A 17782-nucleotide genomic window follows, 5' to 3' on the forward strand; every position below is an offset into this window, starting at 1 on the left:
CATTACACACTACCTGTTATTAGTCATTAATAGTCCCCATTAACAACCTCCCAGCCTGATCGTTATCAACTCTTTGTCTGTCCAACCCCTCTACTTTCTCTTTAGGCTCTATCCTATTGTTTACTTCCCACCCCATCCCCCTCCTCTTTTCTCTGCATAGAAACTGACATTTTTCCAGGCACCATCAGTTCTGAGGAAGAGTCACCGGACCCAAAACATTAACTTTTTTTCTCCCTTCACAGATGCCGCTAGACCTGCTGAGCTTTTCCAGCAACTTTGTTTTTGTTCCTGATTTACAGCATCCACAGTTCTTTTGGTTTTTATCTATCCTGTAATAATGAGTTTCAGCAGCTACATATGTTTCATGTGATGCCACTTGATGTGACTTGTTGTCTTTCATAATGCTAAATGATATATACAGTGTTGGACTTTAGTTGCAGTAAATCACGAAACAAATTAATTGCAATTGATTTAATCTGTCGCACTACAAATTAACTCAGCTTATTTTTAGGGAAAAGAAAACAGATATGTTTATCATGAGAACCTGGTTATTGGGTTTATCTACATGTTGCTGCATCTGCAACTGAAAAAGGTCTGAACTATCAGGCAGCACACATGCAAGTGTCCTTTACCTTGGCCAGTCACTGCATGCTCAGCTACTTGCAATTCTCCCAATTGGAATCAAAGAAAAATTCAGGTTTTAATCTAAACTGCCTGTCAAGATAATGGCAAGATCAGGTCAAATTCCTCGTTTTCCCTTACTCTACATTTATGTCAGTAAGAGTACTAACTGTTGGTTTGTAAAACCAGCAATTTGTCTAATCCCGTGCATTTTCTGCCCGGTGAGATAGGGTGAAATCATTCTCGTAAGATCACAGATAACTGCAAATATTCTGCATCCTGACATTGTGCTGACATAAAGCTGCAGTTTTCACAAATGATACAGATCATGAGTGTTTCTGCAAAAAAAAAAAGAAGAAACATGAGCTCTATGTTTTGGATTCATCAGGGTGGAATGGCAAGAACAACACTGTATTCATGTGTTCAGTCATCATTACTAGTCTCTTGTCTAATACACAGGTTATGGAAGTCATAAAGATCACAATAACCTTCACACACCATCATTGCCTGAGCGTGTGATCATTGCAAACATAAGCCTAGCAACTTGCACAGTTGAGTTCACTTTTAACAGTACCACATGCATCCAAACAGATGGTCTTGCTATGGATCCCTTCAAGGTCCAGCTCCTACTAATATTTTCTTATTTTGCAAGAGAAAGGAATCTTTGATGGAATGACTGTTCACATAAGTTACAACATTAGCTGTGATTTTGTGATTGGACGTTACTTACTGAAAAATCCATTGTGTGCCAAGAATGACATAAGTAGCCAATTGAAGATCATCAGTCAGAATTGCAATAGGACTCACTTATGTGAGCTGGGTGCTATATACATAATGACACACAGGCCTTATTCCACATAAACAAGAAGGACTTGTCCAGGTATTGCATCATTTACAAGTATTTACACCATTTTCCAAATGGTGAAACCTGAGACAATCAGAGTCAATTCTTGCCAATAGATTAGCACCATTTTCTCCTGCATTATAAATTTCTGTTTTCTTTCAACTTCTTTCAATCTGTCTGCACAAGTGCAAGACAAGAAATTTTAGTAGGATGTCTCTTTTTGCAGCAACATTCAAATTCTAAGCTAGCATGCACCTAATTGTACAGATCTATTTCTATTCGCTTTTGAGCACAACATTAAATACATCATGTATCACAAATTAAGCTGGAAACATTAGTAATAATGAAAGCAGAGGAGAAGATTGAATATTTCTGTTTTGACACATATCAGTTCTGAATAACTTTTGCAGTAGCTCAAAGTAAGTGGATGCCATCCTTATTTAGGTATCACAAAGCAGATATGACAAAAGTGTATCCTTCATTTAAGAACAGGAGCAATAAAAGGAATGGCATCTTCAATAACTTGCAATGACTTGCCTCCTCATATTTCAGCCTTTAGAATCAGGTATAAGTCCACGTGATCAGTTCTTGGCAATACATCCAAACAGTTGCAAGGATATTACACACCTGTAATATAACCCAGTGACCTTCTTTGGCTGCCAGATCAAGAGCTCGTTCAGCTATCACCTCCTGGCCTTGACCAAGTGAGACATTGTGGAAGTTTTTATTATCAAATGTCCATCCCAGCTTTTTACCTGTGGTTGAAGAAAAGCTGTTAGTGTATAGAGTGCAGAATACACCATCCATTGCTGACATGATCTATTTCTCTTCGACAAAAAAAAGTTCAGACAGCATTTATAGTCAGAACAGTATTAAATACAATATATTGGGTTTTCAAACCTTTTAATATGAAACCACGTGCATTAAAAATCAATATATTTTATTCAATTTTGACTCAACTTTTGTTTATATTGAACACACTGCGTTGACAGGCAATTTAATCTTCAAACTGCCATTAGCCAAATCACATTGATAAACTTAATTTCAGAGAATTAAATTGATCTTTGAAATTCATTGTTTCCTCTGTTAAACCAGAAACTTATTCTCAAGTCAGTGTTCTTGTTCTTTGACCCAAAATAATACAACCCGTTAAGTGGAAATATTGGTTGATCTGCAACTCTAACGTTGGGTTCTGCACTCTTAAGTCATGATTTTCTTGAGTTTTTTTTTTAAGTCAAAGTACAGCAAAACAACTCTTTAATTAAAATAACAATACTGGCATCTGCCTCCACAATAAGTAATATTGGGTAAATGTTGAGGTGAAATTAAAGCACAGCACTCCTAACCAGTCCAACAATAGTTTGCACATTTCCTTAGGAAATGTGGAACATATTCCTTCTGGAAGCAGCCACACTGTGCAGACCTATATAGATTGTTTTGACAGCAATTGACAAAGCTTCAGTGAATAATGATCTTTACCAAGGCTAAATTAAAATTTATATCTGATTTGCGAATTGGTCCGCTGTAAGTTATAACCACACAACAAAACACCTAACCCTTCGATATGCAGCATTAATTTGAGAAAATATAGTGTGCAATATTTTCAGATGTTTCCAATTTGTCACTTACTGATTACAAGTGAGAAATATGGTGCTTTATCTTCAGTTTATACACTTGGTCCCTTAACCTAGATATTAAATTCTGTTGCTCAATATTACAAATACTGTCTGAAAGATTCATTTTGCCAATAAAGAACATTTGTTCCACTTAAGAATCAGCAATAAAAAAGCATGTGAAATATTACCATGTCTTTCTACATCCTTGAGTGGATCGACACCAGGAGAAAGGATAAAAAACATTGGTATGGCAGGCCCAGACTCTTCAAAGGATGTTGAAAAATCCAGTGACCTCCCCACAATATACTTGGTGCCCAACTTTTCTTCAACAAAATCTCTGACAGAAGGAAGACAGTTTTTGTATTAATTGCATTACAATACTAAATGTCTGCATTATTTGTCAGGATTCAAATACAGATTAACACACCATCGAAGTTATTAATCCATATGTGCGAAGGGGAGCAACTCTGAATAGGTATTTCGGGGTGACAGAATGAACGTGATGGTGCACTGCACATCCATCTCACTGTCAACTCAAGGATGGTGAAAGTGTGCTATGTGCAGCTCGGGTTTACCTCAATTCCTAGGAGGCCACCTTCGTCTACAACAATCAGGTCAGGAAAAGAACAATAATGATTTGAAAACGACAGACAGTGCAATGCATCACTAACTGAAAGACAGTCTTTGTTAATTGTGCATTATGTTAAGATACACTGATGAGTGATTGTTTAATTAAGTACTTAGAGCACTTATAAAGATAAACTGCTGAGTTAATAGGTAAGAAGCAGCCATATCTTATACTGCATTCTGCGAATTAACCTTTCATCATAAGAAAAATATCAGTAAAGGTATCAGTATCTAATTTCATACCTGACCATCTGATTTTGGATGTATACATGATGCAGAACAATTTTGCTTTCCCTCACCTGATCACTGCTAACTATCATGAGAACATGCATTTTTCTTTTTAAAATCTGCTACCAATTTGGGAGGAAGAGAAGCAGAATAAATGCAATTGACCCCTGCCACTCTATCAGATACTGTGTACAGTTTATTCCACCAGTATTTTGAGAGAGTCCTCCTCTGAGGTAATGTTTAATATCTACCATCTGCCACTGTCCTCCCTCAGGTTTATGGAAAATACATGCAAAATGTGAGAATTATCGCTGATACTGTGACATATCATACATGTGCCAATTTTCAGTCCAGAATGAAAGAACTGTGCATCAAACAATTATGTGAGATTTTTGTTTGTTGGTTTCTATTTAGTGCCTCGCAACCTCCAGTGGATTGAGAGAAAAGCAACTAGGATTGTGACCTCCAAGTCAGCAACGGTGGCTGTGGATTAGATGCTCAGATACTACCGTCCTGAGATCCCCAGAAACGTGCACAACCGTTTTCCTGATTGCATAACCTAGCCCAAAGAGCTCAGAAGTCCAATCCCTGACCCCAACAGAACTTTGTGTACTGGCGAGTGCCTTAATTCTTTTCTTGTGACTATATCCCTGTTGCTTGAACAGCTCAACCAGCTCAACCAACTCAACAACTCTCGTATCAAACTCACACTAAATGTGAAGCATTAAAATGGGGTCACAGCAAAAAAGACAGATACAGAAGGTTCTTTCAGTTTTGACAGCAAAAAGAAACTTTTAAGCACTGTGATAGGATGATTGATCTTATTTATAACTCTTAACGAAGCGAGCGAAAGAAGACATCCAGGTAAGAGCTGGGTTGTAACGGACTTTTTCCTGCAAGCGAGTGCGGGGGTCAATTTTCCTTTTTATTTACTCACTCACGGGCTGAGGCATCGCTGGTTAGACTAGCATTTGTTGCCTATTCCTAATTGCAGTTAAGAGTCAACCATCTTGCTGAGAGTCTGGAATCACGTAGCCAGATCAGATAAACATGGTCGTTACATTCACAAAAGGATATAAGTCAAATTCAATTTCAAATTGGGTCTGAGGTCACATGTAGGCCATACCAGGTAAGGATGGCAGTTTCCTTCCCCAAAGGACATCAGTGAACCAGATGGATTTTGTCTGACAGTGGTAACATAGTCATCATTAGGCATTTAATTGCAGACTTTTATTGCATTCAAATTCCATCATCTACCATGGTGGTATTTTGAACTCAGGTCCCCAGAACATTACCCGAGTCTTTGAGCCCAGCGTCAGTACACCTGGACTGTCACTTCCCCAATACTGTACTGGTGGAGATAGAAGTCCCCTCCTCTGTCTGCAACTTTGTCAATGCTTACAGGACTCTACTGTCCCACCAATCAAAGGACTATTATGTTCATAAGCCTTCTTTGAATTTTTTTTTAAATGGCCTTCCTTTTAAGCTTCTAGGAGCTTTTAAATTACTTAAACTAATTTAGCCTGAAAATTTAGGTGCAGTCAGTTTGAAACTCTTCAGAATAGGAAGATACATTTTTTTTAAAAAGTGCAAAATTACACCAAAACCGCATCCAAAGTGTGCAATTCTGGCTTTAATGAAGGTAGATCATGGTGGAGAGGTCAGGACTGAACTCTTTTTCCATAGAGGGCACTTTAGGAAAATGTGCAGCTGAAGACAGTTGAAAACAATTGATCAAAAAGGAATTCCCAGCACTACTTGACTGCCAAAAGGTGCAGCAAATTAACATGTTTCCATCTCTCTGATTGGATCCCTGATGCGATTCCTTTCTATCCACAAGAAATTCCACTTCCGCTCACCCTAATATGCAGCTTCATCTCCTCTCTCCCAGCTCCTGCAAAACTTCTGACCCAGGCTGTAGCCTGCTGCCTCGGCTTGACCCACTCAGTAGCTGAGTTGAACATTTAAAACTGATCCTGCCATAAAATTCGGAACCTCATACTCCAGGTTTCTGAACCACTAAAATGATCCCTACCCCCACCTTTTATTTTCTGCACTTTTGCCTCTTCCAAGGAGATAGAGAACATAACAAGAAGTTTAATAATGGGATGAAACTGGAATGAACTGAACAGGAAAGGGCTTGCTTTACAGAGTTTTATAAGAAACAACGTAACTATGACTCTGCTGGCATCAGACAAAGAACAAAGAGTGCAGAGTTTGCAACGTTAGCTCTGATTAATAAAACAAATAACTGTTGCTCTTACCGGACTGCGTAGGTCATTCGATCAGGGCGCAAGGCCCTCATCATGCACAGTTGCTGTAATGTTGTTTTGTTCTTCCATTCTTGTGGAAACTTTTCTTTTTCTGGACATTCAGACTCAACAAACTTCTTCCAACGCTTGGCAGAACCTTCAATATCACGGTCAAGGTTTCGAAACTCATCCATAGTTGACAGTGCCTAAATAGAGAGGTTTAGTTGTTATTTTTAGTTTGAGTTATTAACATTTCTCACAGTTACAGTCATCTTGATGTCTGAATTTGTCATCCAACATATTATTCCACCTATTCTAGGCCCCTAAGAGTCAACCACATTATGATCCTGTCCAGGTAAGGATGGCAGTTTCCTTCCCCAAAAGGACATTAGTGAACCAGATGAGCATTTTCAACAATTGACAATGTATTCATCATTGCACTCTGAATTACAGGTTTTTTTTAAAAAATTGAATTCAAATTCCACCAGCTACAATAGTGAGATTCAAACCCAGGTCCCCATGGTTTTCTGGATTAACAGTCCGTCAATTACACTATTAGGCTATTGCCTCCTCTTGACAGCACTGAAATCAAAGTGTAATGGCTATCCCTCAGGTGTCCTCCTGCCTACAATGTATGGTCTTATTATTCAATTACACATTGAAAAAATGGCATTCAGCAGCGCTGTAATAAGCAATTACAACGGCATTTCTGCTGAGATATCTGCAGTGGGTCTAACCAACTATGAGATAAAACTTGGAAAGAAATTGTTTACACGTTGGCGTGAAAACAAAGTTAAAGGTAATGTGTATAATGAATACCTGCTGTGTACTAAACCTCAGAAGACATAGCTGCATAGACAAGTCACTGAAATGTTATACCATAATAAAAGGTCTATCTCATTGCTTCTTTTTAACATTTCTTTTCTGCCAGTACTTTTTTTTCTCTGCATCTTGCTTCTAAAATTATTGACTGCTTTGAGTGCTCCTTGTTTTCAGGTATTTTGAGTAACTAGTCATCCTATCTGCTTGAATCTGAATAGCATGTTCCAGCAGTTCATTTGAGCAGAAGAACATCATTGACTTAACTGGACACGCACATACAAGTATACAGTATCAAAGGGAGCATTGCAGAGCATTTGGGAGTAGCAGCTTTCATTATCATATAGAGTCACAGAAGAGGCCCTTCAGCCCATCAACTCTGCAATGACCTAATGCAACTAATCCCACTTGCCAGCACTTGGCCCATAGCCTTGAATGTTATGACATTTCAATGTTCATCCAAGTATTTCTTATTTTAAAGTAATGAGGTTTCATGCTTCAACTACCCTCCCAGTGCATTCCAGATACCCACCACGCTCTGGGGGTAAAATCTTTTCCTCTAAACCACCTGCCACTCATCATTCCTAACCCTTCAATGAAGGGGAACAGCCGCTTTCTATCCACCCTGTACATGCCCCTTATAATCATACACACCTCAGTCAAGGCCCCCCATCAAATTTCTCTGCTCTAAGGAAAACAACCTGAGTATATCCAGCCTCTCTTTCATGTTGTCCAACTCAGGCAACATCTTCATGAATATCTTCTGCGCCCCCTCCAGTACAATTATATCCTTTCTACAGTGAGGCAACCAGAATGCACACAGTATTCTAGCTGTGGCCCAAAGTTTTGTACAGCTCCAACATAACTTCCCTGCACTTATAATCTTTGCTACAATTGATGAGGCAAGTGTTCTATATGCATTAACTACACTATTAATCTGCCCTGACACTTTCAGGGATCTGTTGAAAGCATTTTTCTGAAGGAGGGTCTAGGCCTGAAACGTCAGCCTTCCTGCTCCTCGGCCTGCTGTGTTCATCCAGATCTACACCTTGTTATCCCTATATAAGAGCCCTCTGAGCTCAATGTCCTGTCATTCTTTGATTGCTCCTTTGTCTTTTGAAATGTGTCATCTCACACTTTTCAGGGTGAAATTCAAACTGCTACTGATCTGCCCACCTGACCAACCTGTTTATATCTTTCCAAAACCTAAGACCTTCTTCCTACTGTTAACTACCTGGCCAATCTTTGTGTCATTCACAAACTTACTTATCATCATGCCACCCCAACCTGACACACACACACACACAGACACACACACACACACACACACACACACACACACCTAAATCGTTTACATATATAACAAACAATAAGGGACCCAGCACCAATCCCTGTGGTACACCTCTGGATGTCGCCTCCAGTCAACCAAACAGCTTTCTACCACCACTCTGTCTCCCACTATTCAGCCAATTTTGTTTCCATCTAGCCCAGTCACCCAGGATCGCATGTTCTTTTATTTTCTGTATCAGTCTTCCTTGTAGGATCTTGTCAAAGGCTTTGCTTAAATCCGTATAAATGCCATTAACTTCATTAACCTCATCTACACACCTAATCACCTCCTTGAAAAATGCAAAGAAATTTGTTGGGCACGACCTCTCTGACAAATCCATGCTGAATATCCTTGATTAAACCTTACCTCTGCAAGTGGAGATTAATTCTCTCCAACAGTTTATGAAAGGGAAATTTCTCAATACTGTCATCATCTTTGATATAACATAGCAATACTGCCTGTAATGCGTGGATAGATGCCACCAATCCTTCATATTGGTATTAATCAAAGTTACTTATGCTAAATGGGGAAGGATGTCCATACAACGTTGTTGCCAGAAGAGAGGCTCAATCTCATTAAGGAGCAAACATTTATTACATAGTACTTATTGTCAAGTCATATTGCAGCTAACACACATGTAGTCCACTATGAGACATCAGGGTCAACTTAAAAGTAAGTTCATATTACTGTGACTGTAGCATTTCAGTACACCCGTGACTACATTGGAAATAAAAACACAAAGTGCTGGAGGAATTTGGTAGCATCTTAGCAGTGAGGAACAGAGTTAACTTTTCAAGTTCAGTGATTCACCTTCAGAGCAGAATATACAGAACATTCTTCAACACCAGTTACCTTTTCCCAAGAAGTCTGTTATATCCTTTACATGAAGCTTATGTTGTGATGTTGGTTAACCATTTGATTTAATGTTTAATTCAATACTTCTGATCTGCTTTTACCTAGTAGGGTACTGTTGAGGCCAATTCACCACACTTGTGTCATCCAGATCAATGAATTGGTACTTACCAGGTATCAAGACTAGGTTTCTTCTTGTTCTAGGACTCAACTAATCACCCTTTCAACCAGTTTAACTACTAGTCCACAGCCAGCCTGCTTTATTTAATGTAATTAATGTTAGCTATTTAGTGTCGCTTATGGATGGAGATATCAACCTTTAGAAAGGATGTAAGTTTGCATTCCATGTACCAATGAAGATGAACCGCTGGTCATTAAATAGGTAGGCAGCCTCACCAAATGCATAGTTTGAGTTCTGACGAAATATATCACCTCCATAAAGGGAAACCATTGTGTACACTGGAAATCTAAAACTGGCAAAGAAAATGCTGGAGAAACTCGGCATGTCTGAAAGCGTCTGTGGAGGGAAGAAGAGTTAATGTTTCGAGTCTGGTATGATTCTTCAGAAGAGAAGTGACTTCTGAAGAAGAATCATACCAGGCTCAAAAGACTAAGTCTGTTTCTCCACACATGTTGCCAGACTTGCTGAGTTTCTCCAGCATTTTCTATGTTTACATCATATGTATGTTGGCTTGATGTAACTATCGGCCATTGCCACCACAGCAACACATCTGGGCAGAGGTTTTTTTTTAAGAAAAGATAAGTTCACCCTCTGTGTACTAGTGCCAGAATGCAAGCTGCCTGCATGCTTTTCTAAAAGCCCACATACTTCCCACACGCTATCCTTTTTTATTCAGTTGTGGGATGGGGCATTGCTGGCTAGTCAGCATTTCTTGCCCATCCCTAGGTGCCCTTGAGAAGGTGGTGGTGAGCTGCTTTCTTGAACTGCTGCAGTCCAGGTGCTGTAGGTTGACCCACAATACTCTTAGGGGTGGAATTCCACGATTTTGACCCAGCAACAGTGAAGGAATGGTAATATATTTCTAAGTCAGGACGGTGTGTGGCTCGGAGCAGAGCTTGAAGGTGGTAGTGCTCCCATGTATCTACTGCTCTTCTCTTTCTAAATGGAGTGTTCATGGGTTTGGAATGAGGTACTGTCTGAGGATTGTTAGTGAATTTCTGCAGTGCATCTTGTAGCTAGTACACACTGCTGTTACTGAGCATTGGTGGTAGAGCAAGTGGGTACCTGAGGATGTGGTACCAATTGATCGGGCCACTTTGTCTTGGATTGGTGTCAAGCTTCTTGACTATAGTTGGAGCTGCACTCATCCAGGCAATTGGGGAGCATTCCATCACACTCTCGACTTGTGCCCTGTAGATTGCGGATGGGCTTTTCGTGGTCAGGAGGTGAGTTACCAGCCCCAGTGGTCCTCGTCTCTGCCCTGCTCTTGTAGCCATTTGTGTTCATGGGGAGAGTCCAGTTCAAATTCTGGTAAACGTTAATCCCCTCAGGATGTTGATGGTAACACAATTGAATGTTGAGGGGCAGTGGTTAGATTGTCTGTTGATAGATATGGTCATTGCCTGGAGTGGTATGAACGTTACTTGCTACATGTCAGCCCAAGCCTGGATATTGTCCAGATCTTGTCACAATTGAACATGGACTACTGAAGAGTTACAAATGGTGCTGAACATTGTGCAATCATCAGCAAACATCTCCACTTCTGACCTTATGATGGTGGGAAGGTCATTGATGAAGTAGCTGACAATGGTTGGACCTGGGAGATTACTCTAAGGAACTCCTGCAGAGATGTCCAATACAGCACTATACAGTTACTATCTTTATACCTTTTGCAAAGAATTTCCAAGCTGTCTTTCCACATACGGAGGATTAATTGCACTTGCAATGTGCACAAACCCTACAAGACAATGCTAGTAAAGCACTGAGGAAGGGAAGTCTTTCCAAAATATCACCTCAATTCCCCATTATTAGAGGTCAGGTGCCATGATAGTGCCATTATAGCATAAGAACCCAACAGTGAGCCTCACACTGACTTCGGGATTGCCTAAAGGCAGACTCAAGGCCACTGACCAGGAACAGCAGGAATGCGGAGATCTGCAGTTGTGCACTTCATGCTTTCTAGTATATAGCCATACCAGGTGGCAGACTGGTGCCAAATGTACAGTCAGGCATTAACAAAAAGGGAGCACATCAAATTTGGTCTCAGCCGAGCCTGAAGAGGTAATCTGAAATTTCTGTGCCTGCAGAAAGTGAGGCCAGGAAAATCAGCTCATCATTTTTCTTTGCCCTGCTTGCATAGTTGTAAAGATAGTAACTTTAAGAGGTTGAGTAGATTAGGATTATTTACATTGGAAAGACGGAGGTTGAGGGGGGACCTGATTGAGGTCTACAAAATCATGAGAGGTATAGACAGGGTGGATAGCAAGAAGCTTTTTCCCCAGAGTGGGGGACTCAATTACTAGGGGTCACAATTTCAAGGTGAGAGGGGAAAAGTTTAAGGGAGATATGTGTGGAAAGTTCTTTACGCAGAGGGTGGTGGATGCCTGGAACGCGGTGCCAGCAGAGGTGGTAGAGGCGGGCACGATAACGTCATTTAAGATGTATCTCGACAGATACATGAATGGGCAGGGAGCAGAGGGATACAGATCCTTGGAAATTAGGCGACAGGTTTAGATAGAGGATCTGGATCGGCGCAGGCTTGGAGGGCCAAAGGGCCTGTTCCTGTGCTGTAATTTTCTTTGTTCTTTGTTCTTTAATTGGGAAAACCACACATAAAATATTGGGCCAGCCTTTTTAAATGCATAAACATTTCAAAGATTTGAGTGAAACACAAATAGGCCAAATTTGTTTTCTAGTTGCTCTGTCATCAGTTTCCCAAAAGCAGCCTTTCACTTCTGTGACTCATTATTGATGTGGACTGAAAGTGTAAGGCTGCTGTATTTTCATAACGAAAAAAAACTTAAAAGGCCACAGATGAAACAAGTGCAATGCACGTATGTGTTCTTTCTGTCTCCAGAAAACAGAATCCTGTATATGAATACAGCAAATGTTTTATTGATCAGCACCTATGGGACCAGGAGGGTACAGGTTGATCAAATATTCCAGTCATCAAGAAGTCCACATAATCAACATAAAAATACACAGTAACTAAGAGAAACGTAACACAGGGAGTTTACACATCACTGTTACACTTTACTTACATTGTAAATCACTTAAATAATAATGCAACTTTGCCTTGAATAAGACTTACCCACAGAGAACCTTTGCACTCACACCCCAGTTGGACATTGTGGAGATCATGATAATGATAAACTTCCAGTATTTCAGGTACATAATTTTGCCCCAGTTTATCGATAGTACTGGTTCACAAAGTGCTGGTTAAAACAAAGTTTGCTGTGTGTGTAACTCCCAGTATATGCAAACATGTCAAATTACAGGCCCAACTGACAATCCTAACTTGGTCATCAGTGCTAATCAGAATTATCCAGCAAATATTGAACAATTGCAGAATCACATCTTATGTTGGACACCGTGTTGAAATGTTTGCAAACGGGGGCGGATTGGGTACAGTTTGGTGCAAACAGCCAAAGGGACATGCTATTTGATACAATCTGTCAGTTTTAGGACATATGGCCAACATCATACTGGCACTGAAATTCGTATGCCACATTACTCATTTGTGCAATAGAACATCTTTTTGGCTTGATATCATCATCCTGTGACTGGCAAACAGCACAGGTGTTGCACAGTAATAACGTCAAACATCTAACTTCTCCTGGTGCTCAAACCTTTGAGATAAACTCTTCCAGGGGAATATGAAGTAGACGGAGACATTTTCAGGACCAAGAGTGACTACCTTCAGGCCTTTCATGAATTTGTGCAATATATGAGAAATGATCTGATCAGGGTAGCTATTATCCCACAGGGTGGCTTTGATGTGTCCTATTTCAATGGGTGCACAAATGGTTTGGCCCTATACAAGAGTTCACCAATAAAGAAAACCTCACAGCACGTGAAATTGTATGAGTCTTAAAGTGCACCCTGTTCAGTGAGGATGACTTCATGGAACACAGCTCTGTAGAAACTCCTGGCTGATTTCTCAAGCAAGATATTCAGGAAAGTAAACTCATCTGACTGGTCCATTTCAAACATGAATTTGAGAACAAGATGGAGCTAATTAAGGCAAGTACCTTTGGATTCAAATACAGTGAGCATGTCATTTACATATTAGAAAAATGCAAGGGGTAAGAGGTTGGGAGCCATTCCATTGAAGACAGGTTTCTCACGGAATCTCTCAAAGATATTTGCTACAGCCAAGCACAGTGGGGATTGAATGGCATCACCATTCATTTGGGTGCACAAGGTGTCAGTGAAACTGAACTCAACTGCATGGGTTGCTGAGTTCTTAAGCAGAATGAATACTGATTCATTGTTGGTCGGTCTGGATCACCATGACATAGGGCTGCAGCGCAGATGTTGAAGGCTTCCTTGAGTGGCACATTGGTGAGTAGACTTGCAATTCAAATGAGTGTACGGACACTGCACTGTTTTCGAAATGCAAGTCCTGTATTGCTTTCACAAATTTAAAGGAATCTTTCATCATGTAAGTAAAAAGTGTGCTCGACACTGATTGTAGTAAGTCACCTAACCATTTGGCCATTTCATGTTATGTACAACAGGTCATCAACAGATAGAGTATAAAGGTGAAACGACTCGACAAAACATTTCTTTTTACTCAAAACTAGATCTGTTGCAAACCTAAATGCTTTGTTATTTGGTGCATATCTGCGCTTGAAGGTAAAAGAGAAAATAACTCAGCTGCACTTCATTAGGGCATCCAATGTCATTGTAAACTCTGCATGACTACACGAGAAAAGTATACTGAGAAAGGCAGAATTGAATGAGGGAGAAGCAAATGAATGCACTTCTCCAATATATGTGGTTGAAATGGAAGATGGGGTTTTGAATTAATTGTTTCAAAGCCAATTAATCAAACCAACAGTTTATGTAATATTGACTACGGCTGATATATTTCTTTTTGTTACTCTGTGTTCCTATAATGATTTACCTTAGCATGGCAAAAATGTGCTTCCCATTAATTCTAATCCTCGGGGAAATTTGGAAAAGTCAATGTCCATTTACAACTAGAAGACTGATTACCTTGCACTAAACTGTAAGATAAAGACCGGTCATCAACTAACATTGAAAACATCAAAATATAATTGGTGCAATGCAGCCTAAACATCTCAATTTTATTTTAATCCAAATGTTTGGATATTTAGAAAACAGGAATAGAAATATTCAGCAGAGTCCCACTTGGTCCAGCTTAAAAAAAATTTAATTTTTGAGGACTTTTAACTCCTGCAAATACTTGCTCAACTGCATTTAGCAATGGGACAGGGTTCTCTATAAACATTGTGGCTGCAATTGCTTTTCCATCGTGTTAGCATATCATCAAGGATTATATTGGTGACCATTTAATGTACTTATTTCTGACCAACTATTCATGCCCTGTCTAACAATGGGTGTAAATTGTACATTAATAGTGACTGCTTATTTGCAGGAGATGGGAATTATTTGGACTCTCACTTGGGCACCTGATAAATAGGCTAACTTAGCATTGAAATGTAGTTAATACAGCGTGGAGCTGGAGCAACACAGCAGGTAAGGCAGCATCAGAGGAGCAGGAAAGTCAACGTTTCACATTTACACCCTCCAACAGGATTCAAACTGACCTGCTGTGTTCCTGCAGCTCCACACAGTATTGACTCTGACTCCAGCTTCCACAGTTCTGGCTATCTCCTAGTGGTTGGATTGTAGTTGGTGGTATCAGGGGGAAACGCTTAATAAATGAATAATATACAATCTAAATAAATACAAGGTTGATTCCATTACTAAACTTCACCAACCAGCCTCATAGATTAGACCAAGGGGGCATTAAAATGAGAAGTAGTGCTATTGCTACAGTTGTTCTTGATGCCTGGCAATGGAGCACCTCTGAAAATGAATGTCACTTGTACATTATTTTCGAATCTTGAAGTAACTAAAATAAAAAGGATTTCTACGAGAATCATTTATAAATTATAGATGGAACAGTGGATGAAAAGTTGACTACTTGAAAAATAAATCCATGGATCATCCAGGCTTTTGTGCTGGGTGGTATAATCATGGGAATATACAAACTTGCTGTCAGCAGCATGTCTGAGGCACTCAGCAGGTCTGGCAGCATCTTCTGAACTGAAAATGATTTCTGAAGAACAGCCATACAAAACTTGAAACGTTGACTCTGTTTCTTTCTCCACCGATGCTGCCAGACCTGCCGAGTTTTTCCAGCATTCTCTGTGCTTGCTTGAGAATTCCAACATCCACAGTATTTAGTTTTTTTGTGTAGAGGTAAGGCACAGTGCACGTTGTCTTACTTTGCATTCCAGCAGCCTCCAGCCAAATTTGAAGTGAAGGAAGGAAGGAAGAACCTGACAAAGCCCAACAGAAATATGCAACAGTGCACAAGGTATGCAGGAAAGGAGGACCTGGGGAATCTGGCCTGTCCTACTCAGCCAATGAATTTATGAATGATTTTATTGTCATCCGTATTTTACAGTGAAAAATACAGTGAAAAGCTTTCATACGTCATCACAATATGGTACGATTTTGATAGTTTAAGAAAGAGAGAAAAATGAAAAGATATAGCTTAAAGAGAAGTCCATCTTATGTTCGCGTTCTGAGCCACTCAGAACCACCAACGTCTTGCCTCCTTCTACGTCAGACCCAACCCTCAGGTGGTATTTTTCACCACTGGGCTGATTCACCGCCGCCACCACCTGTGCCAGACCTACCAACGTCAGAGTCTCTCTCCCCGGCTCACCGCGTAATGTTACTATGATGCCCTTCTGCTGTAAGACCCAACCAGCAATGAAGTCACCATCTTTTGCGACTGGGCCTACCTCGCAGATGTTACATCAAAATTGAGCGCTTGCTATCGTTCAAATCAGGTTGGTCCAAATGCTAGATGGCCTCTTTGGGAATTGACCGTTCTGACTGGCAAGATATTTGGCCAATGAATACAGGATGAAAGAAAGCATTGTCTCCAATATTAAGCACAGTCTGCAACCCCTCTCCAAGAAAACCATGGCATGTGTTAAGATATTCCTGGTCATTCGTGTGATGGAAAGAATGGTAGAGCTTCTCCCATCTCTATCCAATAGCTCCAGACTACACCATGCACAATAAAGTGAATGTTGCCAGAGCAATTCAGACTCCATGAGTGAACTGTGATACACCATGTGCACCAGAATCCTGCTCTGCCATTACCACAGGGTTTAAAATTTTAGCAGCATAACAAAAGCAATGAAATATGACATGTCAATGAGCCATTAAAATGGTGATGGAAAAAGAGATCATGGCATATCTCATCACACCACACCATGAAACTTTACTATGCCAGATAACATGGTGTAGAGCTGGATGAACACAGCAGGCCAAGCAGCATCAGAGGAGCAGGAAGGCTGACATTTCGGGCCTAGACCCTTCTTCAGAAATGGGGGAGGGGAAGGGGGATCTGAAATAAATAGGGAGAGAGGGGGAGGCAGATAGAAGATGGATAGAGGAGAGGATAGGTGGAGAGGAGACAGACAGGTCAAAGAGGCGGGGATGGAGCCAGTAAAGGTAAGTGTAGGTGGGGAGTTAGGGAGGGGATAGGTCAGTCCAGGAAGGATGGACAGGTCAAGGGGGTGGGATGAGGTTAGTAGGTAGGAGATGGGCTTGGGCTTGAGGTGGGAGGAGGGGATAGGTGGAAGGAAGGACAGGTTAGGGAGGCGGGGACAAGCTGGGCTGGTTTTGGGATGCGGTCGGGGGAGGGGAGATTTCGAAGCTTGTGAAATCCACATTGATACCATTGGGGTGCAGGGTTCTCAAGCGGAATGAGTTGCTGTTCCTGCAACCTTCGGGTAGCATCGTTGTAGCACTGCAGGAGGCCCAGGATGGACATGTCGGCTGAGGAATGGGAGGGGGAGTTGAAATGGTTCACGACTGGGAGGTGCATTTGTTTAGTGTGAACCGAGCGTAGGTGCTCTGCAAAGCGGTCTCCAAGCCTCCACTTGGTTTCCCCGATGTAGAGGAGGCCACAACGGGAACAGCGGATGCAGTATACCACATTAGCAGATGTGCAGGTGAACATCTGCTTGATGTGGAAAGTCTTCTTGGGGCCTGGGATGGGGGTGAGGGAGGAGGTGTAGGGGCAGGTGTAGCACTTCCTGCGGTTGCAGGGAAAAGTGCTGGGTGTGGTGGGGCTGGAGGGGAGTGTGGAGTGGACAAGGGAGTCACGGAGAGAGTGGTCCCTCCGGAAAGCAGAAAGGGGTGGGGAGGGAAAAATGTCTTTGGTGGTGGGGTCAGATTGCAGATGGCGGAAGTGTTGGAGGATGATGCGTTGGATCCGGAAGTTGGTGGGGTGGTACGTGAGAATGAAGGGGATTCTGTTTGGGTTGTTGTTGCGGGGAGGGGGTGTGAGGGATGAGTTGCAGGAAATGTGGGAGACACGGTCGAGGGCGTTCTCGACCACTGAGGGGGGGGGGG

General features: G+C 41.1%; 1 protein-coding gene across 1 annotated transcript in view; it reads right to left on the bottom strand.

Annotated features, from left to right (window-relative positions):
* The window catches only part of LOC109910686 (dynein axonemal heavy chain 9-like), a 419178-nt gene that overhangs the window by 70210 nt on the left and 331186 nt on the right, over positions 1-17782 (bottom strand). Inside the window, exons 57-59 of the mRNA XM_048611128.1 lie at positions 6201-6394; positions 3270-3418; positions 2093-2220 (exon numbers count right to left, since the gene is read on the bottom strand). Coding sequence (XP_048467085.1) covers positions 2093-2220; positions 3270-3418; positions 6201-6394 — 471 coding nt within the window. The remainder of the gene's footprint in view (positions 1-2092; positions 2221-3269; positions 3419-6200; positions 6395-17782) is intronic.

This window comes from Rhincodon typus, chromosome 23, assembly GCF_021869965.1.
Source record: "Rhincodon typus isolate 14 chromosome 23, sRhiTyp1.1, whole genome shotgun sequence".
NCBI classification, from domain to species: Eukaryota; Metazoa; Chordata; class Chondrichthyes; order Orectolobiformes; family Rhincodontidae; genus Rhincodon; species Rhincodon typus.